This window comes from Capra hircus, chromosome 26 (genome assembly GCF_001704415.2).
Source record: "Capra hircus breed San Clemente chromosome 26, ASM170441v1, whole genome shotgun sequence".
Taxonomy (NCBI): domain Eukaryota; kingdom Metazoa; phylum Chordata; class Mammalia; order Artiodactyla; family Bovidae; genus Capra; species Capra hircus.
In genome coordinates, this window is record NC_030833.1 from 17,265,950 (window position 1) to 17,280,810 (window position 14,861).

At 47.7% G+C, this 14,861-nt stretch overlaps 1 protein-coding gene across 2 annotated transcripts in view; it reads right to left on the reverse strand.

Moving 5' to 3' along the window:
- The window catches only part of VWA2 (von Willebrand factor A domain containing 2), a 51,463-nt gene that overhangs the window by 35,865 nt on the left and 737 nt on the right, over positions 1–14,861 (reverse strand). For both annotated transcript variants that reach the window (XM_018041457.1, XM_018041456.1), the window contains exons 2-5: positions 13,055–13,143; positions 7,950–8,011; positions 4,476–4,550; positions 2,878–3,011 (exon numbers count right to left, since the gene is read on the reverse strand). In XM_018041457.1, coding sequence (XP_017896946.1) covers positions 2,878–3,011; positions 4,476–4,550; positions 7,950–8,001 — 261 coding nt within the window. In that variant the 5' untranslated portion in view covers positions 8,002–8,011; positions 13,055–13,143. The remainder of the gene's footprint in view (positions 1–2,877; positions 3,012–4,475; positions 4,551–7,949; positions 8,012–13,054; positions 13,144–14,861) is intronic.

A 14,861-nucleotide genomic window follows, 5' to 3' on the forward strand; every position in this document is an offset into this window, starting at 1 on the left:
CCCTAAAAAAAAAAACAAAACTTAGGTCTTCCCTGGTGGCTCAGTGGTAAAGAATCTGCCTGTAATACAGGAAACGTGGGTTTGATCCCTGGGTAGGAAAGATCCCCTGGAGGAGGAAATAGCAACCCACTCCAGTATTCTTGTCTGGGAAATCCCATGGACAGAGCCTGGCGGGCTACAGTAAATGGGGTCGCAAAGAGCGATGCTACTTAGCAACTTCACTACCACCTTAAAAATTCCATATTCTAAATGTGGTTTGGCAACATTAAATTCCCTGAATTCTGGGCAACTGTGGGTTGGAAGAGTTGCTCCCAAAACCGCCATACTGTTTTTTTAGGTCACAGTTTCCTTACGCTCTTTGAGGATGCTGAATTTCTATGTAAAGAGACACACACACACCCCACCATGTCACCAGCTGTCCACGGCCTATGTGACTGTGAAAGCAGAATGTGAAGTGCTGGGCTGAGACTCAAGAGCCCCCCCGTTCTTCCATGCTGAGAGCTGTGTGACCCTAAGCAGTCACTTAGCCTCTCTGAGCCTGTATCTTCATCTATGAAACATTCTCTAATAATCCGTGAAGTTCTTCTCTTCCAACTTGTCGTCTACTGGGATCTCCAGACCCCCCATTTCAGGACATACTACATCCATTTAAAGGTCAACAGTGTTTGATCTTTATGGCTCTTCCTCCATGAAAAAACTAGCAAAACTCCCCCAAGGAATCACTTCCTTTAAAAAGCAGGGTCCCTTGAGGAGGAGGGCAGAGATTCAGCAGCCTTTGGCCTTGAGCCTCTGAGAGTCCACAATGGATTGACTTTATAGTTGGAACATCCGGCTATCGGTATCTAGACAGAATGATGTCAGCTATAACCATGCAAGATGGCCTGAAGTCCAAGATAATGTGCTCATTCCTCACAAATGACATGTCATTTCTGGAAAAAATCTGCTCTCATTAAAAGCCCCTTTTGCTCCTAAATCCTAGAGGTTTTTCTAGGATTAACCCAGGAATGTCATCTTGGAAAACCACTTCCTTCCTCCACCTGTATGTGACTAGTCTCTCATTCACAGCTTTCCAAACCAAAATGCCCTTCTTAAATTTTTACTTGATTTTTGAGTCAGTTCACATGGTTCAAAAGTATAAAGACATTTATACCAATGGGCCTCCCCTGGACTTGTGCCCCATTTGCCCAGTTCCCACTCCTTCCCTCAATGGGAAACTGCTGCTCTTTGCCTCTTACAAACGCCCCCAGAGTTTCTTCATGCACATATAAACAAATACAAATACAGGCTCTTTTCATCTCCGTTTTTCATAAAAAGTAACATATCATACATACCATCTGCACCTTATTTTTATACTCTATTTGTGTTGGTGTTTTTCCACATCAAAGACTTTTCTCATACACTTTTGACAGTTGCCCTGTGATTCATTATATGAAGACACCATAAAGGATTTACCCCTGTGAGCAGGACTTTTGGGTTGCCTGAAATCTTTTACAATTACAAACAACACTGCAACGAATAACTTTGAGTGTGAATTATTTTGCACCTGTGGGAGTATCTATAGGATAAATTACTGAGTCAAAGGGTCCCAGCCTTTGTCATTTGGATGGACACTGTTAGATTCTTCCATAATGAGGCTGCACATTCCCACCAGCATGAGAACACCACTTTCCTACAGGCTTGCCAATGAAGCATGAAACCAAACTTCAGGTTTTTGGTAATCAAGTTAAATAGAAAATAGTGTATCAGTCAGAGATTTGCTATTTCATTGAATGAGGTTGAGCATCTTTTCCTATGTCAAAGGGCCATCTGTGTTTCATTTTCTGGGAACTGTCTGTGTATATTGTCCATTTTTCTGTTGACTTGTTCCCAAATGCCATTTTTTAGCAACAAAAGCCACAGCTAGCACAGACTGGTGACATTTAAGACTTGCTATCTGGAACCAGGAAGAATAAGAAATGAAGATATTGGCTGGATTCACCAGGCAGGAGCTGCTCCCTTCAAGCGAACACAGAAGGTAGGAGCTGATTTGTATTAAGACCCTGCTGCTGCTGCTGCTGCTGCTGCTGCTGCTGCTAAGTAGCTTCAATTGTGTCTGACTCTGTGCGACCCCATAGACGGCAGCGCACCAGGCTCCCGCATCCCTGGGATTCTCCAGGCAAGAACACTGGACTGGGTTGCCATTTCCTTCTCCAACGCATGAAAGTGAAAAGTGAAAGTGAAGTCGCTCAGTCATGTCTGACTCTTCATAACCCCATGACTGCAGCCTACCAGGCTCCTCCTTCCATGGAATTCTCCAGGCAAGAGTACTGGACTGGGGTGCCATTGCCTACTCCTAGTCTTCAGAAATAGTTGTAGTAGTTTTTGTCTGCAGCATGCTTTCCCTTTCCCACAGTTCTGCAACCACAACCTCTCTTTCTAGCAGGAAGTCCCAGTGTTCATTCCCACCCCAAGAAGGAGGATAAGCACCTGACTCACGAATGGCCAGACAAGCTCTTCCCTCTGACTTCTGTGATTGGCAAAGGGATTGTCATGTGACCTACATCTGCCCAATCAGAGCCCTCCTGAAGACTTCTGCCAGCTCTACAGGGAAAGAAGTCCACTTTGTTTTTCTGGGGATAACTAGCTCGAAGGACTGTGTAGGGCAACTCTGCTGAGTGGAGAACCTGCCTGGGGGGGAAACCAAATGAGGAAAGCAAAACACAGAGGAGGAGAAAAAGAGCGATTGAGGCCTGGGATTCCATCATGCCTGGAACCAGGATTCATCCCCTTGGTCTTCCTGGTTCCAGAAGCCAGTAAATGCCCTCTTCTACTTAAAATGGGCTTTCTGTCACTTGCAGCCAGACACCCTAATACAAAGACAATGAGACTTAAACTCACCTTCCTAGGGTTGATGTCCAGAGCATTACAGACCGTGATGGCAAAGTGCTTGGATCTTTCAAAGCTCCCTTTCCCGACACTATGAGAGCCATCCATCAGAAACAGGACGTCCACTGCAGCCGAGCACCACATCACTAGGGGAGAGTGGAGCTAAATGAGTGACAGCCAGCTTCCCTGTGGTCTGGTCCCAAGAAGATCTTCCTTCCAGAGCAGAGTGGAGGTGGAAACAATCTTGCAGTGGGTCAAGCTCCTCTTAGTACAGTGGGGGCAATAACCCTGGAGACAATTCTGGGCCACAGGCAATGCTCTCCTGCAGCGGGGAGCATGGACCTACCACGGGCACAACACTGATGAAAGTCTGTGTGATAATGAGAGAGTCTAATTCAACAACACTAAGCCATCTGAGAGGAGGGGCTACTGGAGGCATGGAGGGATATCCAAGAGCCTTGGATACTGCCTTCAGGGTTCACAATCTAGCCTGGGACACAGTCAGGAACCCTGGTATATAAGGATGCATTACCCAAGAGCCTAAGTAATCATAAGCATTGACCAAATCTTTCCTATAGGCCGGGTACTCTGCTTTAAACACTTTAAATGCACTAATTTATTTAATTCTCATAACCACCTTGAGATAGATTATAATTTTTTAATTTTTTCACAGTTATCTTGAGATGTCATTCATATATAAGTCAATGTTTGAAGTATACACTCGGTGGCTTTTTGTGTTGCTCAGGTGCTCAATTGTGCCTGACTCTTTGTGACCCCATGGACTTCAGCACGCCAGGCTTCCCTGTCCTTCACTATCTCCCAGAGTTTGCTCAAACTCAAGTCCATTGAGTCGATGATGCCATCCAACAATCTCATCAATGGTTTCTGGTATATTCAAAGAGATATTCTACCATCACAGTCAATCTTAGAACATCTTTCATCTCCTCAAAAGGAAACTCTGTACCTTTTAGCTATCAGCTTTCTAGCCCCCCCACCCCCACCCCTAAATAGATTTACAGTTTGTATTCCCATTGGCAAGATAAAGAGAGCAGGGTACAGAGCAATTCAGGGAACTTTCCTGAGGTCAAAGCACCAGGAAGTGGTGGAGCCACGGAGTCCAACCCAGGGTGTCAGAGTCCACACCCTGTCACCTCATCATGAAGATGAGAGAGTGGAAGTCAGAGAAGCACCAGTGAGAAGGTGCCACCCAGTAGCAACAAGCTAGGGGGATTTCACCAGAGAGGGAGGGAAGGGGACCGGACAGTCCCTGCAAGCAGGAGGGCAGGGCTTGAGCATGTGGAGGAAATGCCAAGCAGAGATAAAGAGGAAGAAACATAGCAGCCGATGAGGCTGGTTGGGTAGGCGGTGGTCATACAACAGAAGAACCTTGAATCCAGGGCCAACAAATCCAGCAATAGGGATCTTCCTGGGTTTTTCACCCAGGAGAGGAACTTTGTCAGGTCTCTGTTCGGGGAAAACGACCCTGGCCACAGCATGAAAGACGACAGGGCTGGGAAAAGAACTGTCTGAAGCCAAAAGATTTCCCTTGGGTCCATCACATAGAGGCCAAAGTGGGAGAGTTTGGAGGGTCAAGAAAAACATGGGCTTACTTTTGCTGGCGACTGAAATCTTCCCAATAATCTGCTTGCTCACGTGGACTTCCTGCAGAGGGAGGGATGGAGGCACTAGGAGAGGAAACAAAAGCGCAAGTTACACGGCAGAGAGGGGAGGGGGCCGAGACTCCACGTTATGTGACCACAATGAACAGGCAACAATAGAGAAAACAGGAGTGTGGAAGAGCTTAATGATACTGTATCTTAAAAATTACCAGATGGATAACAGTAATAACGTCCTCCCCAATTACTCCAACTTTATCAGGTACCTTTGCATTTAAATTCGCGTATTTTGAAGAGTAAAATTAAAAATATCTACCCAGGGGCTATAGAGAGCCTTGATTCTGATGAGTTTTGCCCCTGGTTAGGCATAAGACCTGGGTGCCCCTCTGGGATGCAGCATCTTGTCATAAAAATTAACCTTGAACATGAACAGACAATTCACAGAAGGAAGAGAATTCCTAGAAAAGCACAAGGGAAAATTTTCCAATAGGTGACAAAATGCTTTAACTCAACCCACAGGGTTCCCTTTTAAATGTGAAATTTAGATGATCAAGGTTTAAATGTAAATGTAACTGGAAAGATTACATCAGGAAAACCTTTTCCAATAGTGGCACAGTAAATTGGTATAGTCTTTTTGGAAAACAATTTAGCCAAATGAATTAGGAGTCATAAAAGGGGTTAGGCTACATAACATCACACCTGGGAATTGATCCAAAGGAAAAACAATTTTAGGGAAGGGAAAAATGTGTCACCAAGACATCTCCTTCAGTGTTATTTGTTTCAGAGGAATGACGGCGATGACAAATACCCATAGAGAGAGGACTCAGAGTAACACGGATACAATCATTCAATGCAATTAACATGAACAAGGGCTAAAAAGTTTTGGGTAGGAAGTTTGTGGATATGCCTTTTTCTTCTATGTGATACCCAGTAAAATTGTAGTGATGGCATATGAGCAGTCAATAACAATTTACAAAATGAACTCAGGGCAGGTAGCATGCCAGGTGCTGAACAGCAAGCCAACCACGATGAAAGTCCTGAAGACAATGAGGTGCCGCTTGGAGGGATTATTTGAAAAGCCAAACATGGGTGGTCACTGTCAGACAAAGCAGACATGTGGATGCTTGTAAAGTCCATGTCCTGTAGATAAGCACAGAAAGTACCAGGTGAGGGTGTGCAGAAGCTAGGAACAGGCCAGGCCAGGCAAGGGGCAGATGAAGGAATATGAGGAGGGAGGAGGCTGCTGGGGAAAGAGGTAAGGAGATGGAATCAGGCTGGGAAGGAGGTGGGGGTGTGGTAGGAATCACATAACACAGGGAAGTTGGGCTCAGGGGGATTTGCCACTGCCAGGACGGTGACAAGGAAGAGGACACCAAAAGATGAGCTCAGGTTCTGGGGGGAGGGGTGCCTCTAATTGGCAGTACCTGCTGGAGTTCATTCATGGGGCAGAAACACCTTCACCTGTCTCCACAGAGCCCAGCCCAGCTTTCTGCACACAATTTGGCCAAATGAATTAAAAATTCTTGCCTCCTTTGACCCTGAAGCCAAAGCCGGAAAGCACCAAGCTTTCCTGAATGAGCCCATGAATCACTGACAAAAAGTCCAGGAGTTGAGGAATCCTTAAAGTGTCAGTAGCTCAATCATGTCCAACTCTTTATGACCCCACAGACTAGCCTATCAGGCTCCTCTGTCCATGGAATTCTCCAGGCAAGAATACTGGACTGAGTTGCCATTCCCTTCTCCAAGGAATCTTCCCAACCCAGGGACTGAACCAGGGTCTCCCGTGTTACAGGCAGATTCTTTACTGTCTGGGCCACCAGGGAGGTCCCTGAGGAATCCCTGAGGTCTTTTTAAATGTTTTACTGGCACATTTTCCAGCTGGAGACTGACCAGCCATCACCCCTGGATGGGAGATGGGAGGAGGAGCTCCGTGACCAGGGACCACTCACTACGGACGTGACTCAGCTTATGTAACTGCATCATGGGCTCAGCTGTCCTGGCAGGTGCCAGTGAGACCTCCTTCCAGGGAGCAGGTACCCAGTGACATCCCACGGTGCTCTGAGGACCGCCTGCCTGGACAGGGTGGGGAGACTTGGGTTTGGGTTTTCATCCCAGTCCTGTTCCTGAAAGCTGTGCAGCCCCAGGCAAATCACTCAGACTCTCTGAGCCTTCCCTGTCTCATCGGTACAACCGAGGGGTGTCAGATCAGTGCTCTGTAAACTGGACAGGCTACAGAGGGTGAGCTTCTGCTGTGAGTTAAAACAGAAGCTTTACTGTGCCTGGGCGCCCAGGGACCACATGTCCCCAAACACGTCTCATTTCATCCCAGTCCCTCGGTCATGAAGCCACTGTGTGCCACTGATCACACACATGGCTTCAAGAGAGGGGATAGGCGGACTGGGCAACCACGTCCTTCCAGCCTCTATCTCCCTGAGGGTCCAGAAAACAAGTAGACGGTGACAGCAACCAATGAATAGCGAGGATACCCCAACTCACAGAAACACAGACCCAGGAGGAACTGCAAGAGAGCCTCTGAGGCTGCAAGAGGACCCTGGGCTAGCCTCAGGCAGCCAGCCACCCAGCCCGCTCATTCTTACTTATCAGCCAACCCACAAAACACACCTATTCCTTTCTACCATCTCGTGTTTCAAAGAGTCTAGAATGTGGGAGGGCCAATGTGGGAAGTAAATAGAAAACTGATTTGCTCCAGTATCCATTCACTAGTCTACTTCTTGAGCACAGATTAGGTGCCAAGTCCAGTGCGAGGTGCCAAGACTACACAGCCTGTGTCCAGGGGAGAAGACGAACACTCATTTTTTTAAATTCACACAGAAATAAACTCATACCTGTATTAAGTGCAACACAACAGAGAGACTCAATGGGACACAAGATTTTAGTAGGGGGATCTGACCTGACCTGGGAATCCAGGAGAAACTGAGCTGGGTGCTGGAGGATGAGTACGAGTTTACCAGGGTAGAGGTGCTGGGTGAGTCAGTGATACAGGCAGACGGGCCACCATAATTGACAACCCCAGGGTGGGAGGGAGCAAGGGTGCTGGGCCAGCCTGGAAGGAGTGTGGGCTGCAGCAAAGAGGAAGAGGGAGGGGGATCCAGCGGGGACACCACGTGGCATAAGGTCAGATCAGGCAGGCCCTCTTCAGAGCAATGGAATATCACTTAAAAGTTTCAGGTAGGCAGTGGGAATGGAGAGGGGTCCAGGTATGACCAGATTTGCGTTTTGAAATGTGTGAAGAAAAGGATGGAGGGGGACTGGGTGAATCCAGGGAGACAAGACAGGAGGCTACTGCAGTGGTCCAAGCACCAGATGATAGGGCTTAGACTAGGCAGGTGGCCAGGAGTGGAGAAACATGGATGCACTCAAGGGACCTTTAGAAGTCAGAATCCACCGGATGTGAGGTGCATAAAACCCCTCAACACCTCACCCACCTCTCACATCAAGAACACTCACCTCCAGCAAACAGGACAATGCAGATGGCTTCCAGCAACAGGAGAGAGGGCATGTTGATATGACTAGAGGGTCAGGACAAGGAAAATTTTAAAAAAAGGATCAGCAATCAGTTCTGTGAGCTCCCCCAAGTCATACCCCCAACAAGACGACAAGGGCTCAGCCTTTCCCGGGTCACAGATATGACCCTAGAGGCTGCTGCTTGCATGATAACTACAGTAGTCTGGAGAAGACCCAGATCCCCAAAAGCCATGGAAGACTTCACTCCAATGACTTCGATTTTAAAGGACAGCCTTAACACCTTCCCCTCCCCTGGTAGCTCGGTCAGTAAAGAATCTGCCTGCAGTGTAGAAGAGCCAGGCTCAATCCCTGGGTCAGGAAGATCCCCTGGAGAAAGGAATGGCGACCCACTCCAGTATTCTTGCCTGGAGAATTCCATGGACAGAGAAAACTCACTTCAACCTGACGCCCTCGAAAGTTCCTTTAACATTCTCAGTGAGGGCCATGCTCTTGCACCTAAGAACATGGATAGGGACTTCTCCGGTGGTCCAGTGGTTAAGAATCTGCCTGCCAATGCAGGGGACGAGGATTCCATCCCTGGTCCGCGAAGATTCCACACACCTCGGGGTAACTAAGCCACAACTACTGAACCCCATGCACCCTCGAGCCTGTCTCCAAAACAAGAGGAGCCGCAGAAGTGAAGAATAGCGCCTGCTCACTGCAACCAGAGAAAGCCCACACAAAGCAACAAAGATCCATCAAAGCCAAATATGTATATACACATACACAAACACGGAAAGCAAGGCAGAGGGCCTAAGATTCCAGTCATGCATCTTGGCCCTTGGGACCGCCCCTTCCCCCCTCCATTAGGGATACCACTTCTCCAGAACACCTGGCAGCGGTCTCCTGGTCATCTTCGGTGACTCAGCCACGTGCCTCTAACTTAATCTGCGCTAAAATGAATTGTGTTACTTTTCTGACGCACCCCAATCACCTCTGTCTGGGCACTGAAGACATACCTGGCCAACACAGGAACAAAACACAGCTGAATTCTGAATTCAGAGGATTTGCCAACCAGTGCTGACCCCCTCCTCCCTGGACCTGCACTCCTACCCTCAGGGGGTGCGCTCTGGTATAAAACTAAGGAGGAGACACAGTGAATAAGGGTACACACCCCAGATGTAAATGGGAAGGCATCCCTGAGGCTCAGATGGGGAGGAGTCCTGAGTCTCTGGGTCCCTGTCCAACGGGCTTTCTTCTAACCATGCTACTCCTAGAGCCGAGGTCAGCTCAAGGTCCATGGGCCATCCCCCTGAACTCCATGCACACTGAGCTGGCACACCGTGACTCAGGAGCTACCTCTGCCCCACGATGACAGAGGGTGTGCACCCTGGATCCAGGGGTCCCACTTCTCATCTGATGCCATGCGACCCTGAGAGTAACCACAGTTCCTCACCTGGAAATGAGGAGGGTGGACCAGAGGCTGCTAAGATGTCTTCTGGTTGAAAAAAAGAAAATCCCCTTTTGATCTCCTCTCCACCATGGAACTATGATGGTCAGACCTTTCCCCACCGTTTATTCAGCTCTCTGGATTTCAAAACTCCTGAAGCAAACTAAATGGAATTGCCTAACCAGCTGAGAGTCTCTGTGCTTCAAGTAACTGAGAGGCTTCCCAGCCTCACCTCATCTAAGTAAGGACGGGAGGGAGGAGGGCAGGAGCTCCCCAGGCATGGTCAGAGGGAGAAAGGGGGCTGGTGGGAGCCATGCCTCCTGTTCTCATTCCTCTTACTCCACACAACAGCTGTGGGACAAGTCCAGACCTGCCACCTGGGAGCCAGGCAGGGGCGAGGCCTGGGGACAAGGGCCAGCTTGGAGGAGAAGGAAAGGGCATCCCTGTGCCATCCAGTCCTGAGGCTCAAGATTTTCTGGGATCACAGTTTCTGACCTTGGGCACACGCAGGACTCTGAGGCTCAGGCCTGTTAATTTTTTTTTTTACAAAACTAGGATTCTAGCGGCTTCCCGTGAGAACAAGGCAAAAGGGAGCACAGAAGTTTCCTGCTGCAGAGCACGGTGTTTGTGAACACGGGGCCCCTCCCTGTACTAGGGGACAAACCTAGGCAGATCCATCTGGCTCCACCATGTGCCTCTGCTTGCCCAGGTGAATGTTTTTCCAGAGCCTCTTAAGGTTCTACTCATTAGAACAAAATTTAGGTTGGCAATCTGGAAATCAAGTGCCTCCTTGTGAGCGCCAGGCTCAGGTGGTGCTGACCCTGAGACCTCAGCAGCACCTCCCCAACCGACCCCCGTGCCCCCACCCCCACCTCAATCCCCATTGTCACATAGCCCACACTGAACCTGCCTGCCGCGTGGCAAATGGTTCAGGGACTAGGGACTGTGTCTCAGTCTCTGCATGTGCCTGGCATGTGGTAGATGAGACACGTGCTTGCTGGAAGTCAGCATCATAACGCTTCAAGCAGGTGGGCTGGAGGGATACTTCCTGATGAATCTGTGCGCATTGCACTCACAGTATCCTTTTTTATACCCAGATAAATGAACCTAACGTTGTTTCAATGATGCTACAAAATTAATAGTTCTCTACACTATCTATTCCCACCCAATCATCTCAAATATTCAGCTCAATCCCCCTTCCTCACACAGCAAAACTTTCTTTCAATACTAATTCAACATTCTAAATACAACCCTACATCTAAGACTTGAAAGGATGAATTCCACAGTATGAAAAAAAAAAAAAGCTGCTCCCATCTAGTGAGCATTATTTACTCACTAAAGCACCCAGTACCAGGCTCTGAGGGACTTCCCTGGTGACTCAGACGGTAAAGAATCTGCCTGCAATACAGGAAACCCAGGTTCGATTCCTGGTTCGGGAAGATCCCCTGGAGAAGGGAATGGCTACCCATGCCAGTATTCTTGCCTAGAGAATTCCATGGACAGAGGAACTTAGTGGGCTACAGTCCATGGGGTCACAAAGAGTTGAACATGAAAGAGATTAACACACACCAGGCTCTCTGCTTACGTATGTTCTCTCTCCTAATGCTCACAGCAAGCCCCCATTTGACAGATGGGAAAGCTGAGACAGGGAGAAGCCAAGTATTCTGCCCCAGGTGAGACAGCGAATAGTGGATCCTATGCCTTCTGGCCTCCCTGTCTTCTGTTCCATCTGTCACCTTCCTGATTGTGGGGGATCAGAACAGAGGAACAGAGCCTAATTAAAAATCTGCCACCCTGTATCTCACCTGTTGGCAGTCTTCCATCAGCTGCCAGCAACTCCCACACCGGATCACATAACTTGAGAAGATTTTGAGAACTTTCTGCAGTCTTATACTAAGCAGATGGGAGTGGTCTGCAACCCTCGGTCAGAAACAGAACTTCCATTTCCAGGTATACTTTGTCAAGCCTCTTCCATTACAAAACACCTGGCTCATCACATTTGCTCCTTTCTATTCCATTACTCATGCTAATCGCACACATCATCATTCCTGGCTTCTGGGGTTCTCACACAAGGACCTGGATCACTCCCCGATTCCCTGGTCTTTTCATCTGATTGTTATTTTCACATTCTGATTCCTTGCAGCACCAGCAGCACGTGGAACAGCAGATGTGTGAGGTTTGCTGCAGGGCATCACAAAACATCACACTCTGTGCTGCCTGGAGATTGCATTTCCCAAGAGACAGGAAGACAGCAAAGGCCAAACAAGGCTACTTTTGAAAAAGAAGGGCCAGACGGAAGAGCAATAGCTAAAGGCGGTTTTGCAGGACAATGGCCACTTTCTCCTCTATGATCGGAAATGAAACAAGGGCAGGGTGAAAAAGGAGAGCGCTTCCACCTCCTTACAAAATGCAATTCCAACCCCAAATATTAGATTAGCCCTTGGCAGCCTCCTCTCCATCAGTAGAATGGAAATCTGAACTGTTTACAAAAACAGTCCACACCAGAAGAGAAAGACTTTCAAATTGGAGGTAAGTCAGCCAGGAAGCCTGTGGTCTTTTGCTGTAACAAACATCTTCCTTGTTCACTTGGCAAAATACTTGGCTCAGACCCAGGCAGTCAGGGGAAGTGGTTGACATGTTTCTAGTCCGATAAGGCATGAAGGGCACTTCACAAGTTGTTCTGGGGCACGCTATGCTTTCCCTACCAAAATCACAAATTTTCAGAACCCAACAGTCTGGCAACCAGAAATCAGCCACAAGGGACAAACTGTGCCCTTTGGGTCCCTGGATGGCTGGGGAGAAGAGGCAGATAAACCACAGGCTTCCTAAACTCTATACCTGACAAGAGATTTTGATGCTTGTTTGGATAGTATTTGAAAATCCTTTATTGAAACTGTCAGTATGTGTATTAGTCACTCAGTTATATCTAACTCTTTGAGACCCCACAGACTGTAGCCCCAGGCTCCTCTGTCCATGGAATTCTCCAGACAAGAATACTGGAGTGGGCAGCCATTCCTTTCTTCAGGGAATCGTCCTGACCTAGGGATCGAATGGGTCTCTTGAATTGCAGGCAGATTCTTTACCATCTGAGCCACCAAATCCACTGTCATAGGGTTCTGGAAAGTGCATCCACAGGACTGGAACTCCAAAGATGGAATTCCAAACTAGCTCTGCTTCTAACCAGACGGGCAACTCTGCAGACACCAACCTCCCGCTTCATTCATCTGTTTCATAACTGACAGTGTTTTAAAGATCCAGTGAAACAGTATGAAAGTCCCCCATAATGGTAAAAGACTTTTTGAACATATGGTATTAAAAGATTATCATTGCATTTCACATATTAACGTCATATAACTACATTCATATACCCTGTAGGGTAGACACGATCAATTCTACTTTCACACTTGTGAAAATGGTCTTGGAAAAGTTGGGGCCCAAGGTCAAAGAGCTGGTAAATCACAAGTCTGGTGTCAGGCCCAGTTTTTCAGATGCAGGCAGCCCAGACGTGACAAGAAGCAAGCAGCACACAGTTGGTGAGCAAAGGGCACCAATCGGACGTCAGGAGACCTGAGCACCAACCTCCCAAGTACGTTCTTTCACTTTAGTCACTCAATTTTCTTCTTTCAAAAATGGGGATGACATTATACACCCTATTTACCTGGAAAGGTTATTGCCAGGATCCCAGGAGCCAACAGTGCCAAAGTCCTCTGGGCAAGGGCAGAGGTGCCCAAGTGGAGATCAGGAAATCTAGTTAAGAGAAGGGACCCAGGATCAGGAAGGGAAGTGAGGAATTGGAGGATCACAATCAGGAAAACCTAGCAAGTGGTTTTGCAGTGGAAAAGTAAGCTGCTGGAGCTGCTTAGATGAACAAGTGAACTAAAAGAAAGGCCTTTGAGTGTGTTCAGCTATTTTGGGTTGATGGCGTGGGATACTGAAGCAGGAGTGTCTCGCATGGCGTAGACCCACTCTTATGCAGGGTCCCCAAGGGACCTCCAATAGCTTTGTCGATGATGTGAGGGTTTATCGCATTAAAAAAAAAATCCTTGTGGGATAAAATTAAAAATTAGCAATTTTGTTACAGTCCTCTCAATTAAAACTGTTTTTTTTTTTCTTACTGCTCAACGTGTGGGAATCACTGTTCTAACACACTCACAGTGTTGACTCTTCCACTGATACAATGACGTGAAATTTAACTTATTCAGTAACAACTATTAAGCATCTGCCCTGCACTCAGCACTCTCCCAGGTGTTGGGGATGTGGTGAAAAAAACTCCGTAAGATGCGCACCTGGTGGGCACATTCTTAACAAAGGGCTTTTACATTTGCACCAGTGGTTTATCCTCAATGTCATCACTTGCCAATTAGAGACTGTGCTCATTACAGACCCAGGAGCCAGGGTTCCTGGCAGACTCTCCCGTTCTCCCTCGGGCAGTCTTCCACCCTTTCTAAGTCTCAGTCTCCTCATCTGTAAAAACACGGGCATCTGACTATAATTCATTTCAAGAGCCTGAGCCTAGTGAGGGGGAAGGGAAACAGCTACTCTAAGCTCTGGGTGGTGGACCAAAAAGCCAGATTTAAAGAAAAATGTCATTGATGGTTTTCAAAGAGACAAGTATGATGAAGGAAGGATGGAATCCCCGTGGACCTCTGGGATTTGCTTGGGGATCCAGACTGGGAAATTCTTAATACATCAAGAGATGGCTCTGAGCTGGATTTCTACAAAGAAGAGTAAGGGCCGTATCCTACGCAAAGAACAATCCAGTAAAGCTTTGTAGCCCATCAATCTAAGGAAAAGAATGGCTACAAGCTACTGAAAGCCAGCAGCATTTACAAATTAACTCTCAAGGCCTTTGGCTGCTGCAGCGCTGAGTCTTCGGTTTCCCTCTCTTTTCTGACTCCTCTCAATAACTGCACATTTCTTAATACAGTGTCACTGAGAAAGCAAAATAGACCTTGAATTTTTAGACTTCAATTTATAAAACACTTAAGAGGTTCTAGAGGGGTTGTTTTTAAAGGATCACCTAAATTGAAAATTGTACACATTTATTTAGTTCCAAGATACTAAACACAACTCATAGTGTACCCATGGAAAGGCCCTTCTTAGCAGGACAGCCACTGATTTCACATTGAAAGGGAAGCAAGGTGCCCTCCTTTCCTCTATTCTGCCTGAGTGTCCACCAAATTTTTAAATCCATGCCCCCTGGCAAGCTTTTAAGGTGCAATTCTAAGACCCTCCCCTTTCCCCTCCCAGAAAGTGGCCACAGAGCTGGGTTCTGACCTGGAGAAGGACAGGAAGACGGCTGGACCAGCTGGCCAGAGTGGGGTTGCGAGCTGGCCAGAGTGGGGTGTCCAAGCAGGTGAACCACCACTGAGGATAAATCCCTTAAGACTTCCCAAAGGCCAAGGACTAGTCTTTCGGGTCCGCGGGCCCCTCAGGCTCTGCATACAGAGACCTCGCTGGGGTCA